At 38.5% G+C, this 24,227-nt stretch overlaps 4 protein-coding genes across 6 annotated transcripts; 2 read left to right on the top strand and 2 right to left on the bottom strand.

Moving 5' to 3' along the window:
* The first annotated feature begins 1,204 nt into the window (after positions 1 to 1,204).
* On the top strand, positions 1,205 to 2,370 carry LOC132171720 (alpha/beta-Hydrolases superfamily protein). Its single transcript, XM_059583105.2, has one exon. It carries the CDS (start codon positions 1,268 to 1,270, stop codon positions 2,267 to 2,269), a length of 1,002 nt encoding a protein of 333 aa, XP_059439088.2. The 5' UTR covers positions 1,205 to 1,267; the 3' UTR covers positions 2,270 to 2,370.
* Positions 2,371 to 2,424: 54 nt separating this feature from the next.
* Positions 2,425 to 8,039, top strand: LOC148585057 (uncharacterized). The gene is made up of 4 exons (XM_088517679.1): positions 2,425 to 3,911; positions 3,947 to 5,150; positions 6,441 to 7,781; positions 7,866 to 8,039. Exons 1-4 carry the CDS (start codon positions 2,425 to 2,427, stop codon positions 8,037 to 8,039), a joined length of 4,206 nt encoding a protein of 1,401 aa, XP_088373805.1.
* Positions 8,040 to 9,150: 1,111 nt separating this feature from the next.
* Positions 9,151 to 10,089, bottom strand: LOC132188782 (putative carboxylesterase 9). Its single transcript, XM_059603320.2, has one exon. It carries the CDS (start codon positions 10,087 to 10,089, stop codon positions 9,151 to 9,153), a length of 939 nt encoding a protein of 312 aa, XP_059459303.2.
* A 4,824-nt stretch (positions 10,090 to 14,913) lies between these two features.
* On the bottom strand, positions 14,914 to 19,803 carry LOC132188166 (L-type lectin-domain containing receptor kinase S.4-like). 3 transcript variants are annotated; one of them, XM_059602569.2, is made up of 2 exons: positions 17,792 to 19,803; positions 14,914 to 15,129 (listed from the first exon to the last, which is right to left on the bottom strand). In XM_059602569.2, exons 1-2 carry the CDS (start codon positions 19,791 to 19,793, stop codon positions 14,996 to 14,998), a joined length of 2,136 nt encoding a protein of 711 aa, XP_059458552.1. In that variant the 5' UTR covers positions 19,794 to 19,803; the 3' UTR covers positions 14,914 to 14,995. The 3 variants fall into 3 exon arrangements, with proteins under 3 accessions (XP_059458552.1, XP_059458553.1, XP_088373583.1); XM_059602570.2 differs by having other exon boundaries at positions 14,914 to 15,126; XM_088517457.1 differs by lacking the exon at positions 14,914 to 15,129 and having other exon boundaries at positions 17,715 to 19,803.
* Positions 19,804 to 24,227: the final 4,424 nt, after the last annotated feature.

Genomic DNA, 24,227 nt, shown 5'->3' with positions numbered 1-24,227 from the left:
TATAATTTTATAATTAATTATAATTACATATAGTTGAACATATAAAATTTGTATTTGTCATAATTTTTTTTTTTTTTTAATATATGCGGATATATAGAGAAACAACCTGCAAATTTACTTTTTTGAGCATTTTCTGCATTAACGACCAAAATAGCTACTAAAAAAATATAAATTTTTATTTGAATTATTTTATCTTATACACACTCAAACTGATTATATATTATACTCTGTATTTTACGACGATGTCTAGTAATGGTAATTAGGACGATGCTGTAATTTTCTTACATTACGTACAAGCATGACTCATATGAGGAAATAGGTTTCAAGTCGAAATGATCACCTTCTGGGTATGCCTTGTCTCCTCTTGATCGCTCCTATTTTTCATTGGAAATAGGGGGCTTTCCCAGCTTCAAAAGAAGCCCCAAATGGGTCGATTATGAACATGGGGTCGATTTCATCTCCTTCAGCTTCAAGCTCTTTCAACGACATTGGAAAATATGATTTTCTCGACTTCCAAACAAAACTCGGACTAAGACGACAATGAAGTGTGACTTCATCTTAGAGCATTCTTAGTAGGCTTCTCAAATAAAAGTTAATTTTGAAGATAAAATTTCAGTTGATCAAATTTAAACAGAAAAGTGAAATATTATTTTTGGTAAAGTCCATTTAACCCCATCAAACTACCACTTCAATAACAATCTACCCTACAAATTATCAATTGCGACAATTTACATTATAATAAAGAGGCCGGATACTAAAAAGACACTAAAAAAACACCTAATATTTCTCAATATTTTAAGTATTTTGGCTTCGTTTGCAAATTTTACAAAACCGGTAAAGATAAACACAATGGCATGCGGGCCAAATATATATATATATTTTAATATTAAAAATTTTTTTAAAAAAAATTTGTCTGGCGTGTGAATCACGTCCTTACAAAACTATCACAAATATAATGTTTTGTTGAGTGAGACTTAAGTAAAGTTTTTTTATTAAAAACTATCACAAATATAATGTTGAGTGAGACTTAAGTAAAGTTTTTTTATTAAAAAAAATAATAAACTAAATTTTTATTTAATTATTTGATCACTTATAACACAGTTTATAAATAACTTTTTTTAAAAAAATTATAGTATTTTCTCTGTCACAAAATTTAGTGTACACCTACCAGGCTACCACCACCCCCCTACCTCACCGCCTATTTATTTCCACCTCCTGCTGCTTTCACTCAATACTCACTCTCCTTTCATTCACGCAGAAAAAAGACATGGCTGACCAAACATCCTCCATTGATCCGTACAAATTTCTCAAAATCAGCCCCAACCCAGATGGCTCACTCACCCGACTCGCCCCTTTCCCCACAGCGTCAACCAACACCGAGTCCAACTCAGCCCAATTCGCCCTCTCTAAGGACGTCCCTCTCAATCCCACCACCAATACCTTCCTCCGCCTCTTCCTCCCCCACCCTCCCCCTCCAAACCAAAAGCTCCCTCTCATCATATACTTCCACGGCGGAGGCTTCGTTCTCTTCAGCGCCGCCTCGCAGCCATTCCATGATTCGTGTAGCAGAATGGCAGCTCATATCCCTGCTGTAATCGCGTCCGTTGAATACCGTCTCGCCCCTGAACACCGTCTTCCGGCGGCTTACGACGACGCCGTGGACGCCGTCATGTGGGTGCGGAACCAGGCCAAGGATACCAACTGTGATGATTGGTTGAGAGAGTACGTTGACTTCACGCGCTGCTTTTTAATGGGTAGTAGTGCTGGGGGCAATATTGTGTACCATGCAGGTTTACGTGTGCTTGATGTTGATCTGGAACCGGTTGAGATCCAAGGGCTGATACTTAATCAGCCGTATTTCAGTGGGGTTGAAAGGACGGGATCCGAGATGAGGTTTATCAACGATCGGATTTTGCCGTTGGCTGCTAATGACTTGATGTGGGCGCTGGCCTTGCCAAAGGACGCTGATCGTGATCATGAGTATTGTAATCCGATGGTGGGTGGGTCCCATGATGGGAAGATCCGACGGCTGCCGAGATGTTTGGTCAGGGGGCACGGTGGGGACCCATTGCTGGATAAGCAGAAGGAGCTTGTGAGGATGCTGGAGGCACGTCAGGTGCACGTGGTGGCCCTGTTTCATGACGAAGGCTTCCATGGTGTGGAGCTCTTTGACCCCGCGAAGGCCCAAACTTCGCTCATAGATATCAAGGGTTTTATTACAAGTTGTGCACGTGAGAGTAATGATGTTGCAGCCAGATCCACCATGTGAGAATGTATCTTCATATATATATATAATAATAAATGGATTTGGTTTAGATTTTGAAATATATATATATATATATATACTCTCTGAACTTTTTGTTCTCCTCACTGATTTCTTTCCTTTTTCCTTTCATCTCTGTTATCTCATTCTTCTTCTTAGTTATGGAGAATCAGAATCCTGAGATTGTTGATCTTATCAACCAAACATCTGCTCTTGGTTGGTCAGATATTCCACCCCCTCTGTTTTTTCCTCCTATTAATCATGTTGCCCCTCCCTCCTCTTTCACACTCGTAGGAAAGATTATGTCTTCCCAACCTCTTTCTAAAGTTACTATAAAAAGCAATATTTCTCTAGCCTGGAAGTTTGTGAAGTCTCTCATATCTGAAGATAGAGAAGATAACCTGATGGTTTTTACGTTTGAAGATTTGGCAGACCTTACTAGGGTCCTTGAAAATTCCCCTTGGAATATAAAGGGCTCTCCTCTTTTCCTGAAGAAGTGGTCTCATGAAGATGCTATTGAAGATTTGGACTTCTCAAAAGCTGCTTTTTGGGTGCAAGTCCACAACCTTCCGTTAGATTTGGTCACAGTTGAAAATGCAAAAGGTATAGGTGCAAGTCTGGGAGATCTGCTGGAAGTTGATAATGAGGAGAATTTAAAGCCTTCAAGGAAGAGCTTCCTGAGGTTTAGGGTCCTTCTAAATCTCCTTAATCCTCTTGTTCCTGGTTTTACTCATCACAGGCCTCCAAAAGACCCTATCTGGGTGCAATACAAATATGAGAGACTTTCAGACTACTGTTATTCTTGTGGCAGAATAGGGCATCTCTCCTTTTCTTGTCCTGTGGATCCCCGGCCTCCCGATCACGGCAGATATGGTGTTAAGTTGAAAGCTAGTCCTCCCAATACCAATCGAGTTGTTCATCTCATTCAACCTAGAATGCAGACAACTGTGTTGGGAAACTCTGATGCATTAGCTATCGTCCCTGTTCCAAATCAGTTCTCTACTGAGTCAACACGTGTTTCTACTCCTGGTCAGCCTCACCAACTCCACTCATATCCAGCCAGCTCTTCTCGCCCAATTTCCGCTAGTCACATCTCCTTGAGCCCCATTATTCCTACCTCAGCATTAAATGTAAATGCTCCTTTTGTCAAGTTTCTGCCAGACCAACATGACCCATCTTTATTACTTACCAATACCAAGAAGCTAAGTTCCCTTAACCTTTGTTTTTCTGATAACACGTGGCTCCCTTCTCTAAGTACTGCTATGGGTAATGAATCCCCTAGCCTTTTGTCTTTTTGTCCTAACTCCCAGTTGGATTTTAAAGACTTATGTCCCAAGTCAACTGACTTGGTTATCACCAACAGTTCTGATTTTCTCACTCCCACAAACACTATACTCCCTCAAATTGAGTCTCGTCCCTCTCTTCCTTTGTCCCAACCATATCACAAACCAGCCCGTATTTCTTCTATCTCTTCTCCTAAAAAACGTTTCCATCCTTACCCAAAATTCCAGTCCAATAAAAAAACAAAAATTGGCTCCTGTTCTTCTTCTTGCTTTGAAGATGAAGTTGGTCAGAATGATCAGTCTGATGCTCTTCTTGGGTCTTCTCCAGATATTTCTTTGGCAGCCGGGGTGGCGGGCTTTAACCTGCCCCCACCCGCTCAATGAAGGTGTTGGCGTGGAATTGTCGGGGTTTAGCTCGTGGCCCGACAATTCGTGCTCTTCGGGCTTTGATCAGGTCTCACCGTCCTGATCTCATCTTTCTTTCTGAAACTAAAACGCCTTCTTCTCATTTTCGTTCTTCTTTGATTGGTTTGGGTTTTTTTGCCTGGTTGGAAGTTCCTCCCGTTGGTCTGCAAGGTGGACTTTTTTTGTCTTGGAAAGGTGGTGTGGACATTGAACCGGTTAGACTGGACAAGAACAACATTTCTTGTATTGTGTACTCGGATCCTCAGTATAGCCCTTGGCTGTTTTCAGGAGTGTATGCCCCTCCTAATGGTCAGAGACGGTCTGAATTTTGGCATTGCTTGGAGTCTTTGGGGAATTCTTTTGGTGGTGCTTGGCTTTTGCTAGGCGATTTTAACTCTATCTTATCTGCTTCGGAGAAGAGTGGAGGCCGTGTTTTTGGCTCTTCTTCACACAATGATTTTGTGGATTTCGTCAATTATAATGCTTTGGTGGATCTTGGTTTTGTGGGTAACAAATTTACCTGGAGTAATTGTAGAATTGGCAGAGCTAATATTCGGGAGAGACTGGATAGGGGTTTGGCAAACCAGAGTTGGGTGCATCTTTTTCCTAACTGTCTGATTAACCATTTTCCTGCTACTCAGTCAGATCATTGCCCTCTTTTGATCTCTACTACAGGTTCTTATCGTAATCTGCCTAAACCTTTCAGGTTTGAGGCTTTTTGGACTAGGGATAATTCTAGTCATGCAGTTGTGGCGGAGGCTTGGTTGGGAGAAGTTGAAGGCTCTCCTGCTTTTTCTTTGAGCAGGAAATGGAAGAATACAAAGGGTGCTCTGAAATTCTGGAATCAACACCATTTTGGGCATATTCAGCAGAAGATCAAATCACTAATGGCTGATATTAGTGTGATCCAGTCCAGTCCTCATTCCTCTGCTAATGCGGCCAGAGAGCAGGTTCTTCAGGAAGCCTTGCAGGAACAGCTTTTGAGGGAGGAGATTCTTTGGAAGCAAAAATCTAGAGAGTTGTGGCTTACCTGCACTGACCTCAATACGAAATTTTTTCATGCCTCGACAGTGAGTCGCCGCAGGTATAATTCTGTTTCTAGACTAAAAACTGTGGATGGTATTATTATTGAAGGTAGAACGAATATTGGGAATTATTTGGTGCAACATTTTAGCTCTCAATTTACTACTACTAATCCTGTTTTAGATAGTAGTCTCTCTGAGTTGGTTGGTAGGGTAGTTACAGAGGAGGAAAATGGTAGACTCTGTGTTATTCCTGATGAGCTTGAAATTTTTTCTGCAATTTCTGATCTTGGTCTTAATAAGGCCCCGGGTCCGGATGGTATGACTGGTTTATTTTATAAGACCTATTGGCCTATTGTGAAAGGAAGTGTGATTTCTTCAGTTCAATCCTTCTTTAGGGGTGGTTTTTTACTCAAGGAATTCAATCATACAAATATTGCTCTCATTCCTAAGGTGGATAACCCTCAGTTTGTGCATCAATTTAGGCCTATTAGTCTTACAAATTTCAATTATAAGATCATCTCAAAAATCTTATCTAATAGATTTAAGCCTATTTTGCATAAGATCATTTCTCCTACTCAATCGGCTTTTTTGAAAGGTAGATCTATTCATGACAATACTATTCTTGCTCATGAACTATTTCATACTATGAAGCAAAAGAAAGGAAATGGAGGCTTAATGGCTTTGAAGTTGGATATGGCTAAAGCTTTTGATTCTATGGAGTGGGATTTTCTGTTGAAGATTTTAAACCTGTTGGGGTTTCATCCTACTTGGGTACAATGGATCCATCAATGCATCACTACCTCTTCTTTCTCTATTCTACTTGATGGTGCTCCTTTCGGTAATTTCTCTCCTTCCCGTGGACTGCGTCAAGGAGATCCTCTCTCTCCATTTCTCTTTATTATGGGGTCTGAGATTCTTTCTAGATTAATTGAGAGAGAGGAGAATTTGGGTCTACTTCATGGTATAAAAATGGCTAGAATGTGCCCTCCTATTTCTCATCTTTTGTTTGCAGATGATGTGATTATTTTTTCTAAAGCTAATGTCTCTGAAGCTCAGGTGATTCTAAATTGTCTCAACACTTATTCTGCTTGGTCTGGACAGCACATCAACTTGGCTAAATCTGCAGTTCTTTTCAGCAAAAACTGCTCCCTTAGCCGTAAATCTTCTATTAATGGGATTTTGAACTTGGCCCAAATTCCTGCCCGAGCAAAATATCTGGGGATCCCTCTTTTCTTGCATAGTAAGAAGCAAGACTCCTTCATTGATCTCAAAGATAGGATTTTTGCTAAATTCTCAGGTTGGAAAGCAAGACTCTTGTCTCAAGCAGCAAGAACCACTTTAATTAAATCAGTGGCAAATGCTATCCCAACTTATGTTATGTCCTTATTTCTTCTCCCGAAGTCTTTGTGCTCAGCTATCAATTCTGGCATGAGGAAATTTTGGTGGGGTTTTCCTCAGGAAAAGAAGCATAATCTTTCTCTTTTATCTTGGGATAATATTTGCAAGCCGAAGTCTTTGGGTGGCTTAGGAATTCGAACGATGGAAGCTCTTAATAATTCCCTTCTTGCAAGGCTAGGTTGGAAGATGACCTCAAATCAGCCTCTTCTTTGGGTGGATTCCCTTAGGGGAAAGTATCTTAAGCAAGGTGTGTCTTTCTTAAATGCCTCGCCTAATCCCAGCTCCTCTTGGATTTGGAAAGGTTTGATGAAAAATAGAAAGGTGGTGGCACAGGGTGCTTGTATTTCTATTTCCTGTGGATTGAATGTGGATATTTGGTCCTCTCCGTGGATCCCTTTGCAGCCAAGTTTCAGACCATTTCCTAATGAAAATCTGTTGGTGCTTCCCCCTTTCACTGTGGCTGATCTCATTATTCCAGGAGAAAGAGTTTGGAATTCTCTCCTTTTGCAAGACCTCTTTGATTCTTCTACAGTGAATAAGATTCTCAACATTCATCTTCCTCTTATTCCTTCTTTTGATAAGTGGACTTGGATCTCCTCTCCTTCAGGGCTATTTTCTGTTAAATCTGCGCATGAATTCTTGATCTCGACTAATGGCAAGCCCTCTCCCCTTCCTTCGGATGCTTGGTTGTCTCTTTGGGGACTCAAACTTCAAGCTAGGTTGAAGCACCTATTATGGAAGGTTGCTTGGAATATTTTGCCTACAAGGGCTTTGATCAGCCGGTTTGTTGTTTCTGAAGACCCGGTTGCTTGGGTGTGTCCTTTTTGTAAGGGTACCTTGGAAACTTTATCCCACATTTTCCTTAATTGTGACTTAGCTAGAGTTTTATGGAATTCTTCCCCTTGGCAGATTGGTTTATATCTCACTGCATATGCTTCTCAACCCATCTCTAATTGGATTTTAGCAATCCTTTCTCCTGTGATTTCTCTTGGTATTACGAAGACTGAGGTTAGAAAGTTCCAGCTCTTTGCTGCCCTTGTTTTGGATCTTATTTGGAGGTCTAGGAATTTGCTTATCCATGATGGTATTCAGCCCTCCACAAGCGCAGCTATTTTTCAGATTTCTACAAGTCTGAATCATCAGATTGAAGCTTGGCGTGATCTGGCCCTTCCCTCCTTGTGGGTGCCTCCGGTTGTGGGCTGGTTTAAATGCAATTTTGATGTAGCAGTTAAGGGGTCTTTTGCAGTAGCGGCAGCAGTGCTTAGCGATGATAAAGGTGATATTGTTGGTGCTGCTACTCTTAAACTTCTCTCTACTGATGTGCTACAAGGAGAAGCCGCTGCAGCTTTGTTGGCGACTCGTTTGGCAGTGTTTTCAGGGTGTGATCAACTTTTTTTGGAAGGGGATGCTCTTCTTGTTGTTTTGGCCATAAACAACCCTTCTCTTTTTTTGTCTTGGTCTTTTGCTAATTGTATTTCTGATATTACTTTAGCTCTTTCTTCCTTTCAAAGTTGGAATGCTTTGAAAGTGTCTAGATGTGCCAATTGTCGTGCACATGCTTTAGCTCAATGGGCCGCTTCCCATCTTATTTTTGGAAGCATTCCCAAGGAATCTCCTATTCTCTCTTCCTTGCGGATCAGAAGTGGGAAAGATCCTCCCATGTAGCCCTTTTCCCCTCTTTCTATCAGAAAAAAAAAAAAAAAAAAATATATATATATATATTTTAACAAATTGGCATCCATTAAAACGACAAAAAAGAAGCTAATAAAAGCTTAGATAGAAAACTAAAAACAAGTTTAGACAGATTAACCTAATTTAGATAGACCATGAGCACCTCTAAACAGGTAAAGTGGATTAGTTCTCCGAATGCAACCCAAAAAACCTCTTACTGCGGCGCAATCTGATGGATAAAATCATCAAGGGTACGAATATCTATATCGAACATCTAAACAGACTTCCTAAGAAGCAATGAAAATTTAGATGAAAAGTAATAGTTTTTTCAATCGCACATGTTTAATTGAATTTTTTTATTTTTTATTTTCATTAATTTTTTATATAAACAAATTCTATTTGTCAACCCAATTCCAAATAGGCTATTAATTGGGTAACTACCAATTCCCTTGAGGTGTAAATCAATCAAGTTTAAAACTACAAGAACACATAATCTTTAAAGTAAAATAATTTCCTGAAAAAAGTAGAAGACAAAAAAAGAAAATTGCAAAAAAGGATAAAAAAAAATTTGTTTGGACTAAAAATGATTCAGAATTAGTAAAAAAAAAAAAAAAGAAGTTTTACCACAAGTCTATTTTCTTGAAAAAGATTTGTTACATTGGATTTATAAAATTCTTGAAGAAAATTTTAGTGAAGATCCTTTAAAACTCTGGTCGAAATGACCTCGATTAAGTAGTTTAAAATTAAAATATCCTAATATCATAATTAGAGTTAAACCTATGATCCATACCAAAAAAGATATAGATGAATTTGATATATAAATTAAAGAACTTCTTGATACAAGGCTGATAGAAGAAACAAACCGTCCTCATTCAAGCTCAGCTTTTATGGTGAGAAAACCATAGTGAAATTAAAAGAGAAAAAGGTCGTATGGTAATCAATTATAAGATCTAAAATATTTAGTAAGTTAAGTGATGATAAACATCACACTGGGCGTGCAGGATGCATATCCGGCTGATTTAATATTTTAATTATAAAAAAAAAATTAGCAGGACTACTCGCCACTCGGTGATGTGAATCAACCCTCAAGTCAGAATTATGGTAATCAAATCATAAATTCTCTCATCAAATTTACAACTACTTCAGCCCGCCGCGGGTCCACTAAATGAATATTGTGGAACCCAACTTCATCAAAATACGCCTCGACGTGGACCCCACTATGGGCCAACAAGGTCACAAAATCCTGCTGCCGATCGATCAACGGGTCCTTACCGAAGCCGATCACCAGACACCTTCCCAGCCCACTGATGAGACTCCTGTGCGGGCCCTCCATAATCGGATTACAATATCGATGGTCCCGATTGACTCCTTTTGGCAAAGCGAGGTGCCACATAAGGTCGAACACAGGCAAAGGATAAAGCTCGTCCGTAGCAAATTCAATCTCGGATTTTGTTCTCCGTTCACCGCCGAACATGGGTTGGTTCAGTATTATCCCGGCGAGCCCCAGTTGATGCTCATAAGCCTTCAAAGAAACGAAGAACACCATGTTTGCGCCATTTCCACTTCCGTAAAGATAACACCTCGAGAAGTCTCCGTAATCTCTTATCCAGAGATCGCCTTTGGGGTTCGTCCTCTGTCGATTCACCCAGTTGATGGCCTCCATGGCGTCGTAGTACTGCGCCGGGATCCGGTTCTCCGGTGCTAGCCGGTAATTCAAGGAGACGACGACGGCGGGAATTTTGCTCGCCAATCTTGCGCAATCTGCGTGTATGACGGGGTCTGCGGCGCTGAAGAGAACCCACCCGCCGTGGTGGAAGTAGATGATTATTGGAAGCCGAGCGTTGGAAGCCGGCAGTTTTGTTGGCAGAAAGACACGGACCCATGTTTTGTTTTCCTCGTTGAGAGTGACGTCCTTGGAGACCACGACGTCGTCGGGAGCGGCGTTAGGCTTTGCCTCCACTACCGGGATTTTGAGGTGGCGCGTGAGCGTGCCGTCGGGGTTGAGGAAGATCTTCAGGTGGTCGTAGGGGTTGAATTTCGACATTCTTTTTGTGGGAAATTAATGATTATTCGAGAATTAAGAGATGAAGACGTAAGAAAGCCTCGGATTTGCGATGATGGATGGATGTTTTATTTTGGAAGCCATGAAAGTTGGGTTACTTGTGGTGCTTTCTGTTGTTGAAAATGTCCAACCGGGAAGCGGGATTTCCTTATTCTTTGCAAATAGGTGGTGAGGTGTCAAGTTTTCGCATATGAAACAACTAAAATATTTCAGGTTGAAAATAGTTTTTTCTAGATTTTCAACGAAATTGTGCTATTTATGTAGAGTATGCTCCAAAATAAAGTGTTTATGAACGAATCAAATCACGATTTTTCCTTTTTATATAGCTAGGAATTCCCAAAAACATGCCATTTAAAAAGGAATATCGAAAAAATTGGAGTAAAGAAGAAGGCAATTACTTTTTTAGAGGATATAAATTAGTTCAATAAATTGCTAAATGTCTCTTGGCACGCGATAAATTTCTCACATGCTTTTGAAACACATGTCACTTAATTAGATTAATTATGTATATATATATATATATATATATAAAAGTGTGTGTGCACGTGCACGGTGTGAACTTTGAACAATGGTCTCATTTGATCTTTATCGTCACTCTGTTGGCAAAGTAAAATCATACTAATTACCATAATAACAATATCATTCCAATTTCCAATAAGAAACCAATGTTTATAGTATGGCAAATGGTCGCAAATATGCATGTAGGGTCGCCGTGGTGCCCTCTTCCTCTCCCTCGCTTACTTGGTTTCTCTCTTATCTCCCTCCAGCATCACCACTGCTTGGGGTGGCCTTGAACTGTACGTGCCTGATATCGCCGGCAACTCCTTTTGCCTTATAGCCACTCAACTCCCTCTTTCTTTTATTTTCCAATTCTTTTCATCTCCTTCTCCCTCAACCCATTTATCTTTTTCTGAGTTTTCTCTCTAAAACCATCTCTCTCAATCTACAAAATTCATCACAAGTTATACAAAAATCACCCTACTACAACATAAAAATTCACAAAATCACAAACATATACCTTCTTTCTCCTCTTTTCTTCCTCTTCAAAATCTCTCTTTAACAAGAAGGGGGCATGTTCTCATCCCTTTGTTGTTTGCAAAAACTGTAGAAGAGCTGTAGCGCCCTAGATTTTAAAAGTATTATTTTAGAGATATTTATTTGATGATGATTATTTTAATATTCGTAGTAGCCAATGATTTTAATTTTTTGAGGAATCTATGGTGCTATATGAATTTACGAAAAGTGGTAATTAGATAATAGCAATTGGTAGAAAGAGTATCATATAGTAGATAGAATAGTAATTGAAGGCAGAATAATTAATGGTAAGTAGAATAGTAAGTGGTAGATAGAAGAATAATGGAAGGTAGAATATTTAATGGTAGGTAACAGTATTTGGTAGGTGGAATAGTAAAGGGAGGGTAGAATTGTAAATGAAAGGTAGAATAGTATTTATTTTTTTTTCTTATAAATAGAGCTCCCCCCTTCACAATTTCACCACTCCTCTCCCTTCTTTTCCACATATTCTTCATTTTTTTGCTTTCTACTCGGTTTTTCTTTTTTCTGAGAGTGTTTACACAGAGTAGAGAGAGAAAAGGCGAGACAAAGCGCTACAAAAAAGAAAGAACACGAGAAAGAGAGCTAGCAAAGAGATGGTGAGAGGTAGAGTTAGAGAGAGGCGATTCCACAAAGGCGATTCTACCTACAACTGTACTTCCAATAGTTTATAGATATTTTATGAACTTTTATGCCCCTTCATCACTATCATCGCACCCTTAGTCACATTCATTACTCCACTTTCGGACTTATAACATTAACCATTTGAGTCTAAGGTACCCAATGAAATCATATTATTTTCTACATCTGGTACATGTCTAACATTACATAACGTTCTAACCACACCATCAAACATTTTAATTCTAATATTATGTATGCCAATAATTTTTCAATGTGCATCATTACCCATAGTAATTATACAAGAATTAACTGACTTGTAGGTGCCAAACCAATCTATGTTAGACGTCACGTGAAACAAACATGCTGAGCCTAGAATCCAAGAATCCGCAGGATGCTTTGAATTAGATGCAATAGAAAGCATATCACCATCAGTATCTTTTAAATTGTCTTCCACTACGTTCACAGACCTTGAGGAACCTTCGTTCTCGTCGTCCTTATTCTTCTTCCGATCTGGATAGTCCCGCTTTATGTGCTTCTTCCCGCACTTATAGCAATTGACGTCCTTCCTCTTCCTGAACTTTGATCGAGAATTCTTGCCATTCGAATTACCATTGTTATTGCTTCTTCCACGCTCTTAGTTACCCTTTACAACTAGTTCTTCTCTTTGAGAACTTTCATCATTGATTTTCTTTCTCTGATGAAAAGCTAATAGGGCTCCTGTAACGTCCTCTAACTCCAATGACTCTTTCCCCCATGTCAGAGTTGTAACCAAATTTTCATACGTATGAGAAGTTGTGAGTGAATTCAATAGTATCAATGCCTTGTCTTCGTCTTCGAACTTCACATCAACCATCTTCAGATCTCCAATTATCTGATTGAATGGGTTGATGTGTTGGCTCAGATCCGAGCCATCTTCAAGCTGTACAACCGCTGCTTTAGATATAGCTTGTTCGTCAACGACTTTGACATATACCGACTTTCCAATTTTAATTAAACTGCTGTCGAAGATTCTTTGTCCATGACATGATACATCACGTCATCTTCCAAACAAAGCCGAATAGTAGCCATCGCTTTCGCCTCAAGTTCCTTCCAATCTATGTCTGCCATACTTTCTGATTTCGTCCCATATAACGCATTCACCATTCCTTGTTGCATCAACAAATCCTTGACACATCTCTGCCATAACCCGAAATGACTGGATCTATCGAACTTCATCACGTCGAATTTTGCAGAAGATGTGCCAATCCTAGTCATTGTATAATTAGGCTCTGATACCAATTGTTGTTAGTGCGCATGACAATGATGAATAATATGGAATCGAAAAGAGAGAGTCGAGACACAGATTTACGTGGTTCGGCAATGAGCCTACATCCACAGGAGAGAGTGCAGCTATATTTTACTATCAAGTGATTTAGGGTTACAACATAACATATTTATAAGAAAACCCTAATTTTAAGTATTTTAGAAAACCCTAAAATACCCTCTACAACTTATTGTTCTCAGGTTCACATAAACTAATTACACCCAATGGACCAGTAGTAGAATATGAGCCATTTATTCTAACACTCCGCATATAAGTTATTCGCTTCTATAAAATCTTAACCTCTACTTTTCTTTTAAAAAATGTAAAATGAGGAATTAATAACTGATTATAAAAATGTACACTTGTTTTTGGACAAATTAAATTTTGGTTAACTTCCAAAACTTCACCAATGATTATCCAACTGCCACAACTCATGCACGTGCTCCTCACTATTAAGGCTTTTTTTTCATTATAAAATAAAAAAATTAATAAATAATTTAACACACAATACCTTAAAACTGTTTTTACTTTGTTATAAATTTTCTTCAAATTCGATTAAAACCCCTATATATTTCTTAACATATGAAATTTGATTTGATTTTCTAAAATCCGATTTCAATGACATTTTTGTCTTCTCGTTTTTATATCATGTCAAATCATTTTACGAAAAATACAAACACACGCACCTTAACCAATAGAACTTAAACGAAAGAACACGTTTTTCTCCCCTTTCACATTTTATTTAGTTAAAAGAAAAAAAAAAGAATATATATTATATTCGCGTATTCTTTTAGTTGCCTTGTTTGTGGGGTCGCAGGTTTTGGACTGTCTTCTTATCTGCAGCATGAACCTCATTTTTTTTTTTGGTTGCCAGAGAAGAGTATAATAGTATTAATGCTTGTTTGGGTCTAGTTGAAGCCCGTGGAGACTATTTCTCTTAAAGCATTGGACTTGATGGAAACAATCAAACAAATTTAAAGTTCTGGATCCCACAAATAGACTGGGATGGCTGAGTGTTTGGGTAAAAGTTTTGGGTCCACCAACAACTTTAATGGTGGGACCTGGCCCTTTCCATCCAATAATTTTTCCCTTTTTAATGAGGCAGGCAATTATGAGCTCAATTGTCCAAACAATGCTCGGTTTAAGCACCTCTTAGAACAATTAAACCTTATCATAAGCTTTTTACAATTGTAAAGAATTTCTGCAATTCGAACAGAGGGGTGAAGTAAAAGAGCACGCGGCGTGCCAAGCACGCCGGTGCAAAATTTTTTTTTTGCATTAAAATATATATAAAAAAAAATTCTACACAGCACGCCGTGTGCTCTGAATCATGACTCCGAACAGAGAATTGTAGGTATCTTAATCGTTCCATCAAAGGATGCTTGTGAAATTTGAAATTTCATGTGCTTGAAATATGGTTTCTGGGTTGTCATATTTTTAGGCCTTGGTTTAGGTTGGTGTTTATTTAGTGGCTGGAATTGAAGGATAGATCTGGTTGGAATGAAAATAACTCATTTGAACCAAATTGTTTATCAAGATTTATACATAGCGCCTCAATTGCAATTACAATTAAAAGTCGTTCTGACATTCAAAGTAAACTTTCAGAATGTTTCAATTGTAGTCTTGATTGAAGCTTAATCGAAAGAGAAGATTTTTGAATCCTTGGACCGCAACATTGGCCAATCTTGTTTGATCGTCGTGCTTGGGTTCACCCCATTCTTTTGTGCTTAACCATCGAAATAAACTATATCTTTGCACCTAACTTAAACCGATAGAAAATGATAAACATAATTATTGTTAAAATATTGAGTTAAAATTGTGCATCGGCATCAATTGCAGTAGCTCTTAAAGCAGAATCTGAACCATAGTAGGGCTTTGTTGAAGGTTTTATTGAGAATACTTGAGATTTTGCTAGGAAATCGAATGATCCAATGGTGGATATTGATTTTGTAGGATCGGGGCCTCTTGAGAGTGGTGATCCTCTGCATGTATAAAGTTGGTGGCAACCATAGCAACTTCACCAGTACTGGTTGTATTTGTTCCTGCTGTTCCAAATTCAAGGAGAGATCATCCAAAAGTTTATACATGTACCAAAAACTGACTGAATTGAAAATTAACATCAGAAGCCCAAAAATAGTAAGCACTTAGTTATGAATTATTAAAAAAAAAGATATATAATCATTCTGAGAAATTCATCACAACTTGTAAATTCGTAATCAGGTAAGTGAAAACATTTTAAGGGTAAAATGCTTTTTCGAGGAAAATCATTAATTTCTCATTGTCTAGGTTTATAAGACCTTGAAAAGAATATTGATCATGTCTACTTTTTGATTTGTAAGAAAAATATTTTCCTATTATGATTGGACACCATCTGAAAACTACATAAATTTACATGATAATATCAAATACCACCACCAACTTTCTTTTTTAAGGGGAGGAGGCAAGGGGCAAGGGAAAAGTTCTTGGGAGGCTTTATTGTTGGGAAAATGTTCATTTCTATTTCAAATGAAATGAAGAGTATTAGTGTATTTTAGAGAGGATAAAATTATTCAAAAAATTAAAATAACAATTTTATCCTTAAAACCACTAACTAGAATAATGGAGAGTATCTTATTCTCATTGTTGGGGGACAGGGCAATTGTGGGAGGGAGGAGGGTGAATTACGATAGGGCAGGGCTGTGCAAGCAATCGGTAACGGGGAAGGTGGAAACTTAGATTTTGAAGATCAACACAAGATAGACAAGTATTAGTAGAATCTGACATAATTGGGATAATATTGTGAATTTGGCAATACATTAGACATAACTTTTTGGCCAATGGTAGTGGTCGAACCATTTCCAAGAGCTACTCCCAATGGCCAAAAAAACAATGGATGAAACCAACCCTAGACGTCATGGGGTATTTCGACCACCTCTTACGGCTGATTTAGGGTGACCGAACCATTCCCAAAGTTCAAACCACCTTTAATGACCAAGAAAAGTGGTTGAAACCACCTCCAAAAGCCTTGGGGGTGGCCGAGCCACCTTTAGAGGCCATGGGGGTGGTTTGACCACCCTTAATGGCTAAATGGCTAAAAAGGGGTGTCTAAAACCATCCCCAAGGCCCTTGGGGGTGGTTCGGCCACCCCATTCCGATCCTAGGGGTAGCTCAACCACCCCGAATGGCCAAAATGGGGTGGCAATGACACTTTTTTTTTTTTTTTTTTTTTTTTGAGGTTTAGTTTTTTAATTAGGATATGTGGCGTGTTTTTGTTAGTACAAGTGTCAGTTCGTTAGTTTGACTGACATAATGATGACAGAGGTATTAAACTACTATTTATTGATAACATAGGTACCATCTATGATACGAATTAAAACTTAAGTGGAAAAAAATTAAAGTCGTGAAAACACATGTACTAATAAGATATTTAACCCAAGAAAAAAATAAGAGGTATTATGATATGGGATATAATAAATTGACCATAAGAACTAAGGTTTTGTTTAGTTTGCGGAATAGACACTTGGAATAAAATGACTATCCCTATAAAATAGGAATTCTTTTGTTTGGTAAAGACTTATTCCTAAGAATGATTATTCCCTAATAGCATCTCCAGCAAGGTCTTTTATTTTAGCTACTCAAAACACCACTTTTTTTTTTTTTTTTTGAGGTACTAGTTTTTCACAACACACTCCACCAAAATAGCTATTTTAACTCTCAATTCTAATTAAATATTATTTTTATCATTTTCGTTTCTTCTCCATCTCTCGTCTCTCTCTCCCCTCTCACTCTCTCTCTCACAGCAAAACCATATTCCCCCATCTCTCGTCTCCCTCTCGCCCCCAGAGCTGGGTTAACGCCTCTTGTGGGTTCTCAAGTACCGTGAAAGAGTTGTTTCGGCCATTTAGGGAACCAAAAACCCTTCCAAAATTCCCACTCCTAGCAAACCCGGCCAGGAAGCCCAAATCAAATTTGCAACTAAAATTTTTCAACTGGCCAAGATATCCACAAATCTATTGCAAAGGAGATCTTGGTGAGTGGTGAGTTACAATAAATTTTCCGAGATCACGAAATAGGGTTGGTGGTTATGGGCTCTTCGGTAATGGTGGAGGATGACAAGCTCACCGTGAAGTGGAGGAAGACGAGAGCGACAGATAGGGGGGAGGGAGAGAAAGAGAGAGAAAATAGAATATAATATTACTTACATGTGCTACAGTAAACTTTCAGATATAAAAATTTACTGTAGTACTTGCAAGGAAAAAAGTGTGAATAACTAAATTTATCTAAAAAAAACTAGTTTAGAGTTACTGCTGAATATGCTCTACCTATTCTTGAAGGAATATGCTACATGACCACGTGGTCGACCACCCACATTAGCAGCCGAAGGCAGTCACACCACCCCCAAGCAGCCTTGTCATGGTTCCCAAGACATATGCGGTGGTGTGACACCCTTGACATTTCGGGGTGGGTGAAGCGATCCTAAATTTACTTCTTGTTTCATTGTTTCTATGAAAATAATAATAATAATTTTGATAACACTTTCTGATTTTTTCAAACAAAATTATTAACATACAATTCAAACTACAGAACATCCATTCGATATTTCATTTTTAAATTAATATAAAACATTTTTTTTTAAAAAAGAAAACACCATTTGAAAAGCAGAAATAATGACGAACTAACTGTTTTCAGACAAAGATACTACCATAACCATACTGTTGGCCTACCTACCATCAATGTCATACACCGACGACGTAGTCGGGAAGGATTGCGTATAATCCTCAAATTCAACAGCAGAAGCACGACGTTTTTTCTGATATGGCATCGCCACCTCCTCCCGCAGCGCCAACTCGCCCTCCAAGTACCTCACCACCAGCCTCATCGTTGGGCGTGCCTCGGCGTCATCATTTGAACAAATTAAGCCCAGTTTGAGCACCAAAACAGCCTCATCCTCATCAAACTTTCCCTCCATCCTTGGGTCTACAACATCAAGCACTGCTCCTACCGCCCAATTCTCCCAAACCCAGCCCACCAGCATCAGCTCCTCAGACGATGCTGTAGGATTAATGGGTCTTCTACCGCAAACCACTTCCAGCAACAAAGCGCCAAAGGCATACACATCCGACCCGGTCGTAGGCTTGCTTGTCCGCGTCAGCTCAGGGGCCATATATCCAAGCGTGCCCACCACCCTGGTGGTGCTTGGGTTCGAGCCGTGCTCGTATAGCTTCGCAAGACCAAAATCGCTCAGCCTTGCATTAAACTCAGAATCCAATAAAACATTTCCGGCCTTGATGTCTCTGTGAACTACAGCTTTTTCCCACTCCTCGTGTAAGTATAGAAGCCCTGAAGCCACTCCTTTGATGATCTTGAACCTTTGTTCCCAGCTCAGGATTGATCTGGGCTCATCAAACAGATGCTTATCCAAGCTTCCATTTGGCATGAATTCATACACAAGTAGCAGATCAGTTTCCCGACGACACCAACCCAATAATTGAACCAAATTTCTATGACGCAGACGACCAACAGTAGCAACCTCCGATATGAACGCTTGCAAACCCCGTTTAGAATCCTGGGGAATACGCTTGACAGCAACTTGGGTGTCAGAGTTTGGAAGAGTTCCTTTGTAAACTCGACCGAACCCACCAGACCCAAGTAGCTCTTTCTCTTTGAAACCCCTTGTTGCTTTCTTCAGCTCCTCGTAAGGAAATCTATGCGGACCAATATCATTCTCCCAGTCCTCAACCACATCAGCGTTCTTGATCCTCCTGACGATGTAAAACGTCAAAGCAGCAAGCAAAATCACAGCCAAAGCACCTGAAAGTAGTGAGACGCCAACAATTAGGCCTGTCCGACTCTTTTTGGTCCCAGTGGCAGTACCGGGGAGCTGTGGCTTAGGAAGTTTATCTAAATTGAGAGATTTAGCTTCTCCATTCATGTTGAAGCTCCAACCCAGGATATAGTGCGAGCTCGTGACTAAACCAATAGAAGCAGAAAACCCGATGTACATGGATTCATAAAGAATTTGTGAGAGGTTAACTTTAGAGGACAAAAGTATAGAAGTGGGTTTGGCAGAGTCCGTCGCAACCCTCACATCCAATTGATTTGTAGGCGAATTATAATCGATCCATGCCTGAATTACCTGGCCACTCGTCAAATTAAGGCGTACCCCGTTCGCATCATTACCCTTAAATTGCACGACCGGAGCAGATTTTTTGGATATTATGCTATTGATGTCGACGGCGACATGGTTGTCATCGGTTTCATTGTACTCCTGGTTCATGTAAGTGTCGAATTCGATCGCTAAGATATGGTTCGAGAAGTTCCCATTATTGCTGGCGTTGAAGAGGCCAATAAATTCGCCTGGTTTACCCCCAGGAAGCCCTTTTACGGGAGAGATTGCGAAAGCCAGACCATCGCCGCCTTGTCTCCATGGCTGGGGGATTATAACGAAAGCGAAGGTGGTGGAGAAGGACATGACTTCGCCGCTGGAGTTCTTGAATTTGATTGGGTGTGAATAAAACGCGTGGCCGAGTACCATGGTCGAGTTGTAGTCTGTTAGCTGAAGTACGCCATTGTTCTCAACCGCTGCAACGCCTTCTAAGGTCAAGTTGTTGCCTGCAGCACTGAACCCGCCGCTGAACTCGTCCAACAAGGATGTAGCTACATCAGCTGGCTTTACTAGATTTAGGAGGAGAAGGAAAACACAGATAGAGATCATGGTTTTTTCTGCCATGAGAGCGAAAAAAGAATTCAGCTTTGGCCTTTGTGAGGTAGACGAAATTCAGGGGTGTAGATTAACAACACCCCGCCGTTGCACTGTTCATGTGTAAAAGAAAAGAAAATAATAAAATAATAATTTATATGAGAAAATAAAAAAGTGGTATTTGAAAAGTGAAAAATTAGGTGAATGTGAGGAGATGGGGGTGGGAGTTTAACAACCATGGCCATCGATGTGTTGGGTGACGTGAGTGAAGGCACCACATGAGCTACAAATAGAGGCGTCAGCCTATGTTCTGTAGCCTGACGCACAGTGTGTTGTCAGTTGTATTTGGTGATGACGAAAAAGAAGAAACACGCTTTGTGTTTTGACGAAGAAGAAAAATTTAAGGGAGTAGATTCAAAAACCGTGACGGTGGGACAAAAATCAATCTGAAAGGTGTGACCACAGAGAAAATTGAGGTTTTACACATAGTCACGTCCGAAGGTGATTGGATGGTACCTTATTCCGGTCAATCTTTTAGAGTTTACTTTTGATTATGTGAAGTCCTTTTGATTTGTCTAAAGATATAAATGGTCCATTTGTTAAAATTTTGCCATGTCACTACCAATCACAGTTTAGCACGTGGAAAAAAAATTTTTAGCCAAAAAACCCTTGGGATGGAGCGGGCACCTCCATTGCCAAAGGAGGTGGTCAACCACCCCAAAATAACCAAAGCCCACTCCCAAATGGCCAAGGAGGATACAATCACCCCCAATCATTTTTTTAAAACTAGTGTTAAACTGTGATTGATACTGACGTGACATTTCGTCAAATTTTGGCAAGAAGGGACCATTTCTGTCTTTAGGCAAATCAAAGGGACCTTCTGTGATAAAAAATAAATCCTAAGGATCAAAAAATAGAGAAATTAAATCACATGAATGAATAAGGTATTTAACCCTAAATTTTATTATGATCTTTTTGGGAATCGAGAGGAATTGGTTAGTGTATTATATGAGGGTAAAATGGTGTTTTTAAGTTTTTTAAGACTATTTTTGCCTTCTTGTTTTGCCTAATTGGTTCGCCTCTATTTCCTTTGAAATAGAGACGATCATTTTAGGGTTTTTTTTTTTTTTTTTTTTTTTTTTTTTTTTTTTTACGATAAAAGTTTAGTGTTGAATGGTGTTGGTCGTTGACTTTTCTCAATAATTGCTCAATTGTTTATGCTCAATGAAACTATTTTTTTTTTATTGCTCTGGTTTAAATTCACTATTGGAATAGCAAATTTATGTTTTAATAAATAAATAAATAATGTATTCTTCATGTGTTGGTAGCCTCTAGATATTGTTCTTGAGAAGACACTTGTAAACTCACTATTATGGATGGTGAGAGGTTTAACTAGACTATGTCATGTGATTTTTTCCTTCATAGCTAAGGATTTTTCATGAAAAATATGTGGTGGTGTCTTGATTGTGGGTTGTTTGATTTATTTCTCTACCTTATTGGTGAGTTGTTATTTGGTATTACATTGACAATTTAATTTGCACAAAGAGAAATAGATCATTTCCACTGCGTGTGCCTATTGGTGAAAACTCCCTTGTTTTGATATCGTTTCAGTTCGGAAGGTAATATCAACAATTAACCGATTTTTCAAGTAAAATTTGAATTTTATCTTGTAGGTTTTTTTTATTGTGTTTGTCTAGCTAATTTATAATTTTCATTTTGGTTTGTGTTCCATGAATTTACTTTTTATTTTCATTTGTAAAGCATATGCTTTAATGATTCTGTAGTTACAAAGAAGTTCATAAATCTTAACATAAAAAATTATAATTTAACCGACCACCAATTAACCTATTAATCCAAAAAAGTCGAAATTTTTTTTTTTTTCGATATGAAGTTGATTAACTAACTAACTGATACAACGTGACTTAGTGGGCTGCAACGAATAACACCAATAACCAGCAGATAGATACTTCTAGATCTTTTTTCTATCAATGATCTAAGAAATCTTCTTGACAAAACTAGATACTCTCTAAGTTTTGAAGGAAAAGATGAATGAACTCAATTCTTAGTATTCTCATTTATTAAAATCAATAATAAACAACAACTGCTTTTTTATGGAAGCTATAAGCATATATTTATAGCCCAAAACCCTAAACCTAATAAAATATGACATAAATACCCCAAAATCCTAAACCTAATAAAATAACGAAATAAAGACTCCAAAAACCCTAACCCTAATAAAACAACAACATAAAGTTGGCTAGAAAATAATAAAATGGGAAAAAATAACATAAGCCTCCCGTGTATGCTCGAGCGCAGTTACATGTGCGATCGAGCGCTCGATCGCAAGATCGAGCACAGTACCAGGAGGTGTGCGAATAGGGTCTGATTTGCATCACTAACTTAACCAACTTTCACGAATCAATAGGTAAAAATACCCTTAACACCAACCAAACCAATGCCGACCTTATGTATATCACACACAAACGGAAAGTGGCCTTTAATTTAGCTTCTCAATGTAAGTTATTATCTTTTTTTCTTTTTAATTTTTTTAAATTTTTTTTTAGATAAACTGATAAAGTAAGTCATTCTTTTTTTTTTTAAAAAAAAAAAAAAAATTATAGATAAAGTAAGTAATCCTTTTTCGCTTTTTGTTTGTTTATAGTAAACTACGTCATGCTTTTTCTTTTTCTTTGTATAGAAACACTAATTCATACTTTTTACATATATAATAGATAAAGTAAGTTTTTTTTTGGTGGATTAATAGATAAATTAAGTTATCCTTGCCTTTTATCATTGCATCTCGTGGAATATTCCACAAAATCATAGTGGATGCACAAATGGTCCACAGATATTCCCAAAATTTCTTCACAAGAATCCCGTCAAGGATTTGTCCACTCAACTCTCATCTTGGTGGGTGACACTGCCCACCTGGCGGCGCCTGTTGCGAAACACGGGCGTAGGACCCTTGTAATGTTTGGTAACAATTTTTATTTTTATTTTAAATTAAAAAAAAATTGTCAAACTCTTTTCTTTTCTTTTTTTCACTTTGATAAACAATTTTTTTTTTCTTCAAAACAAAGTTTAAAATTCTTGTTACCTTTGAATCACATTGATCAATTCTTATTACTATTAAAGAAAAGCTTTAAGTACATAATACATGAGAATTGGGAGCACACCCCACATGCAAAAGAAAAAGAATAGGAAAGAAGAAAACAATTTTCATTTTAGTGTAATGTTATTTTTCATATTAGATTTTCATATCGGTTAATGTGACAGGTTTTAAGTGGCTAACATAAAAAATTACTTAAAACACATCATATCAACCAGTTTGAAGCTGATGTGAAAATCTAATGTGCAGAATAGCACGAGTAGCATTACAGCCATTACTCTTCATTTTATCCCACATTGAAAAAGTTGGAAAAACTTTTATTGCTTCATAAGGAATCATCTTTCGCTTAGAAACTCTACTGTTGTCATAGTTGTGTTGACCTTTTAGGCACACTTGCCATGGCCTATAATTTTCGTGTGAAATATAATGCATTTTTTAAACATGTATAACTGATATTCCAACTAAGGGCGGCTCTATCATTAGGCCAATTAGGCATGAGAATTCGGTTAAATAAGTCGTTAGAGGAAAAATTGTCTGCTTAATAACTTCCCTTTGGCAAAGGGGCGTCCAGATCTTTGTGGCTAGCTAGGAGGGTAGATCTTGACGATTATTTGGGCCATTGGGTCATTGGGTCACTGAGTTGTATGGCCATCTAAAACCGACAGGCCTTCGTGATACCTAAGGACTAGTTGGACTTTTCTGAAGAGTGAGCCCTTTTCAGGGTCCATTAATTTCTGGGCCTCCACCAACCATTATAGCATTTTTCACCCAGACCCCCAACAACTTACATATATACGACCAAATGAGACAGTGCCAGAGTGGTAGCCATGTCACCATTAAAAGGATAAAGGGCTACATCTTGCTTTCCAACAAGCATCAGCAAGTGGAAAATAGTGGCAAGTAGATGAGGTATTAATACTAAAGCAATAGCCTGCCAGGCTACCAGGGGAGTCGCAAGGCCTCTTAGCCGACTATTTTTGACCCATTTCCAATGGACCAGGCCCATCATCAAAAAATGGCTCAAGCAATTTCAACACGTCTTATTTAGATTAATTGCATTGTGCACTCACACCCTTGGTACTAATTAAAGCCCACTTTCAAGAGTGAAATTCAAAGGCTTATGTCAAACAAGCAGAAGAGAGTGTCAATAGGACAAAATGCATTGTCTTTTATATCCATGCTAATGATACAAGATTACTAAAAATTTGCTAATACGCCCCCTTTTTTTTTTACTCTCTAGGGCGCCGCTGCAACCCTAGAGGAGAAGAAGATTTTTGCAACTTTTCATCTGGAACTCGTGAAGGGAGGAGAGGTCAAAGCAGGCTTTGTCTTCTTGTTAACGAAGTTTATTCCCT

This window comes from Corylus avellana, chromosome 6, assembly GCF_965113065.1.
Source record: "Corylus avellana chromosome 6, dhCorAvel1.hap1.2, whole genome shotgun sequence".
Taxonomy (NCBI): Eukaryota; Viridiplantae; Streptophyta; class Magnoliopsida; order Fagales; family Betulaceae; genus Corylus; species Corylus avellana.
The sequence above is the reverse complement of the archived record's forward strand: the minus strand, read 5'-3'. Positions and strand labels throughout refer to the sequence as shown.

What these genes read in the sequence shown, in the direction of transcription:
- LOC148585057 (XM_088517679.1), top strand. Translation starts at nt 2,425, where the DNA reads ATGGAGAATCAGAATCCTGAGATTGTTGATCTTATCAACCAAACATCT. An exon ending in AATTTACTACTACTAATCCT is followed by an intron (nt 5,151 to 6,440) that starts GTTTTAGATAGT and finishes CCTCAGGAAAAG; the next exon opens with AAGCATAATCTTTCTCTTTT. An exon ending in AACTTTTTTTGGAAGGGGAT is followed by an intron (nt 7,782 to 7,865) that starts GCTCTTCTTGTT and finishes GATATTACTTTA; the next exon opens with GCTCTTTCTTCCTTTCAAAG.
- LOC132171720 (XM_059583105.2), top strand. Translation starts at nt 1,268, where the DNA reads ATGGCTGACCAAACATCCTCCATTGATCCGTACAAATTTCTCAAAATC.
- LOC132188166 (XM_059602569.2), bottom strand. Translation starts at nt 19,793, where the DNA reads ATGGCAGAAAAAACCATGATCTCTATCTGTGTTTTCCTTCTCCTCCTA. An exon ending in GTCGGTGTATGACATTGATG is followed by an intron (nt 15,130 to 17,791) that starts GTAGGTAGGCCA and finishes AATTTGGAACAG; the next exon opens with CAGGAACAAATACAACCAGT.
- LOC132188782 (XM_059603320.2), bottom strand. Translation starts at nt 10,089, where the DNA reads ATGTCGAAATTCAACCCCTACGACCACCTGAAGATCTTCCTCAACCCC.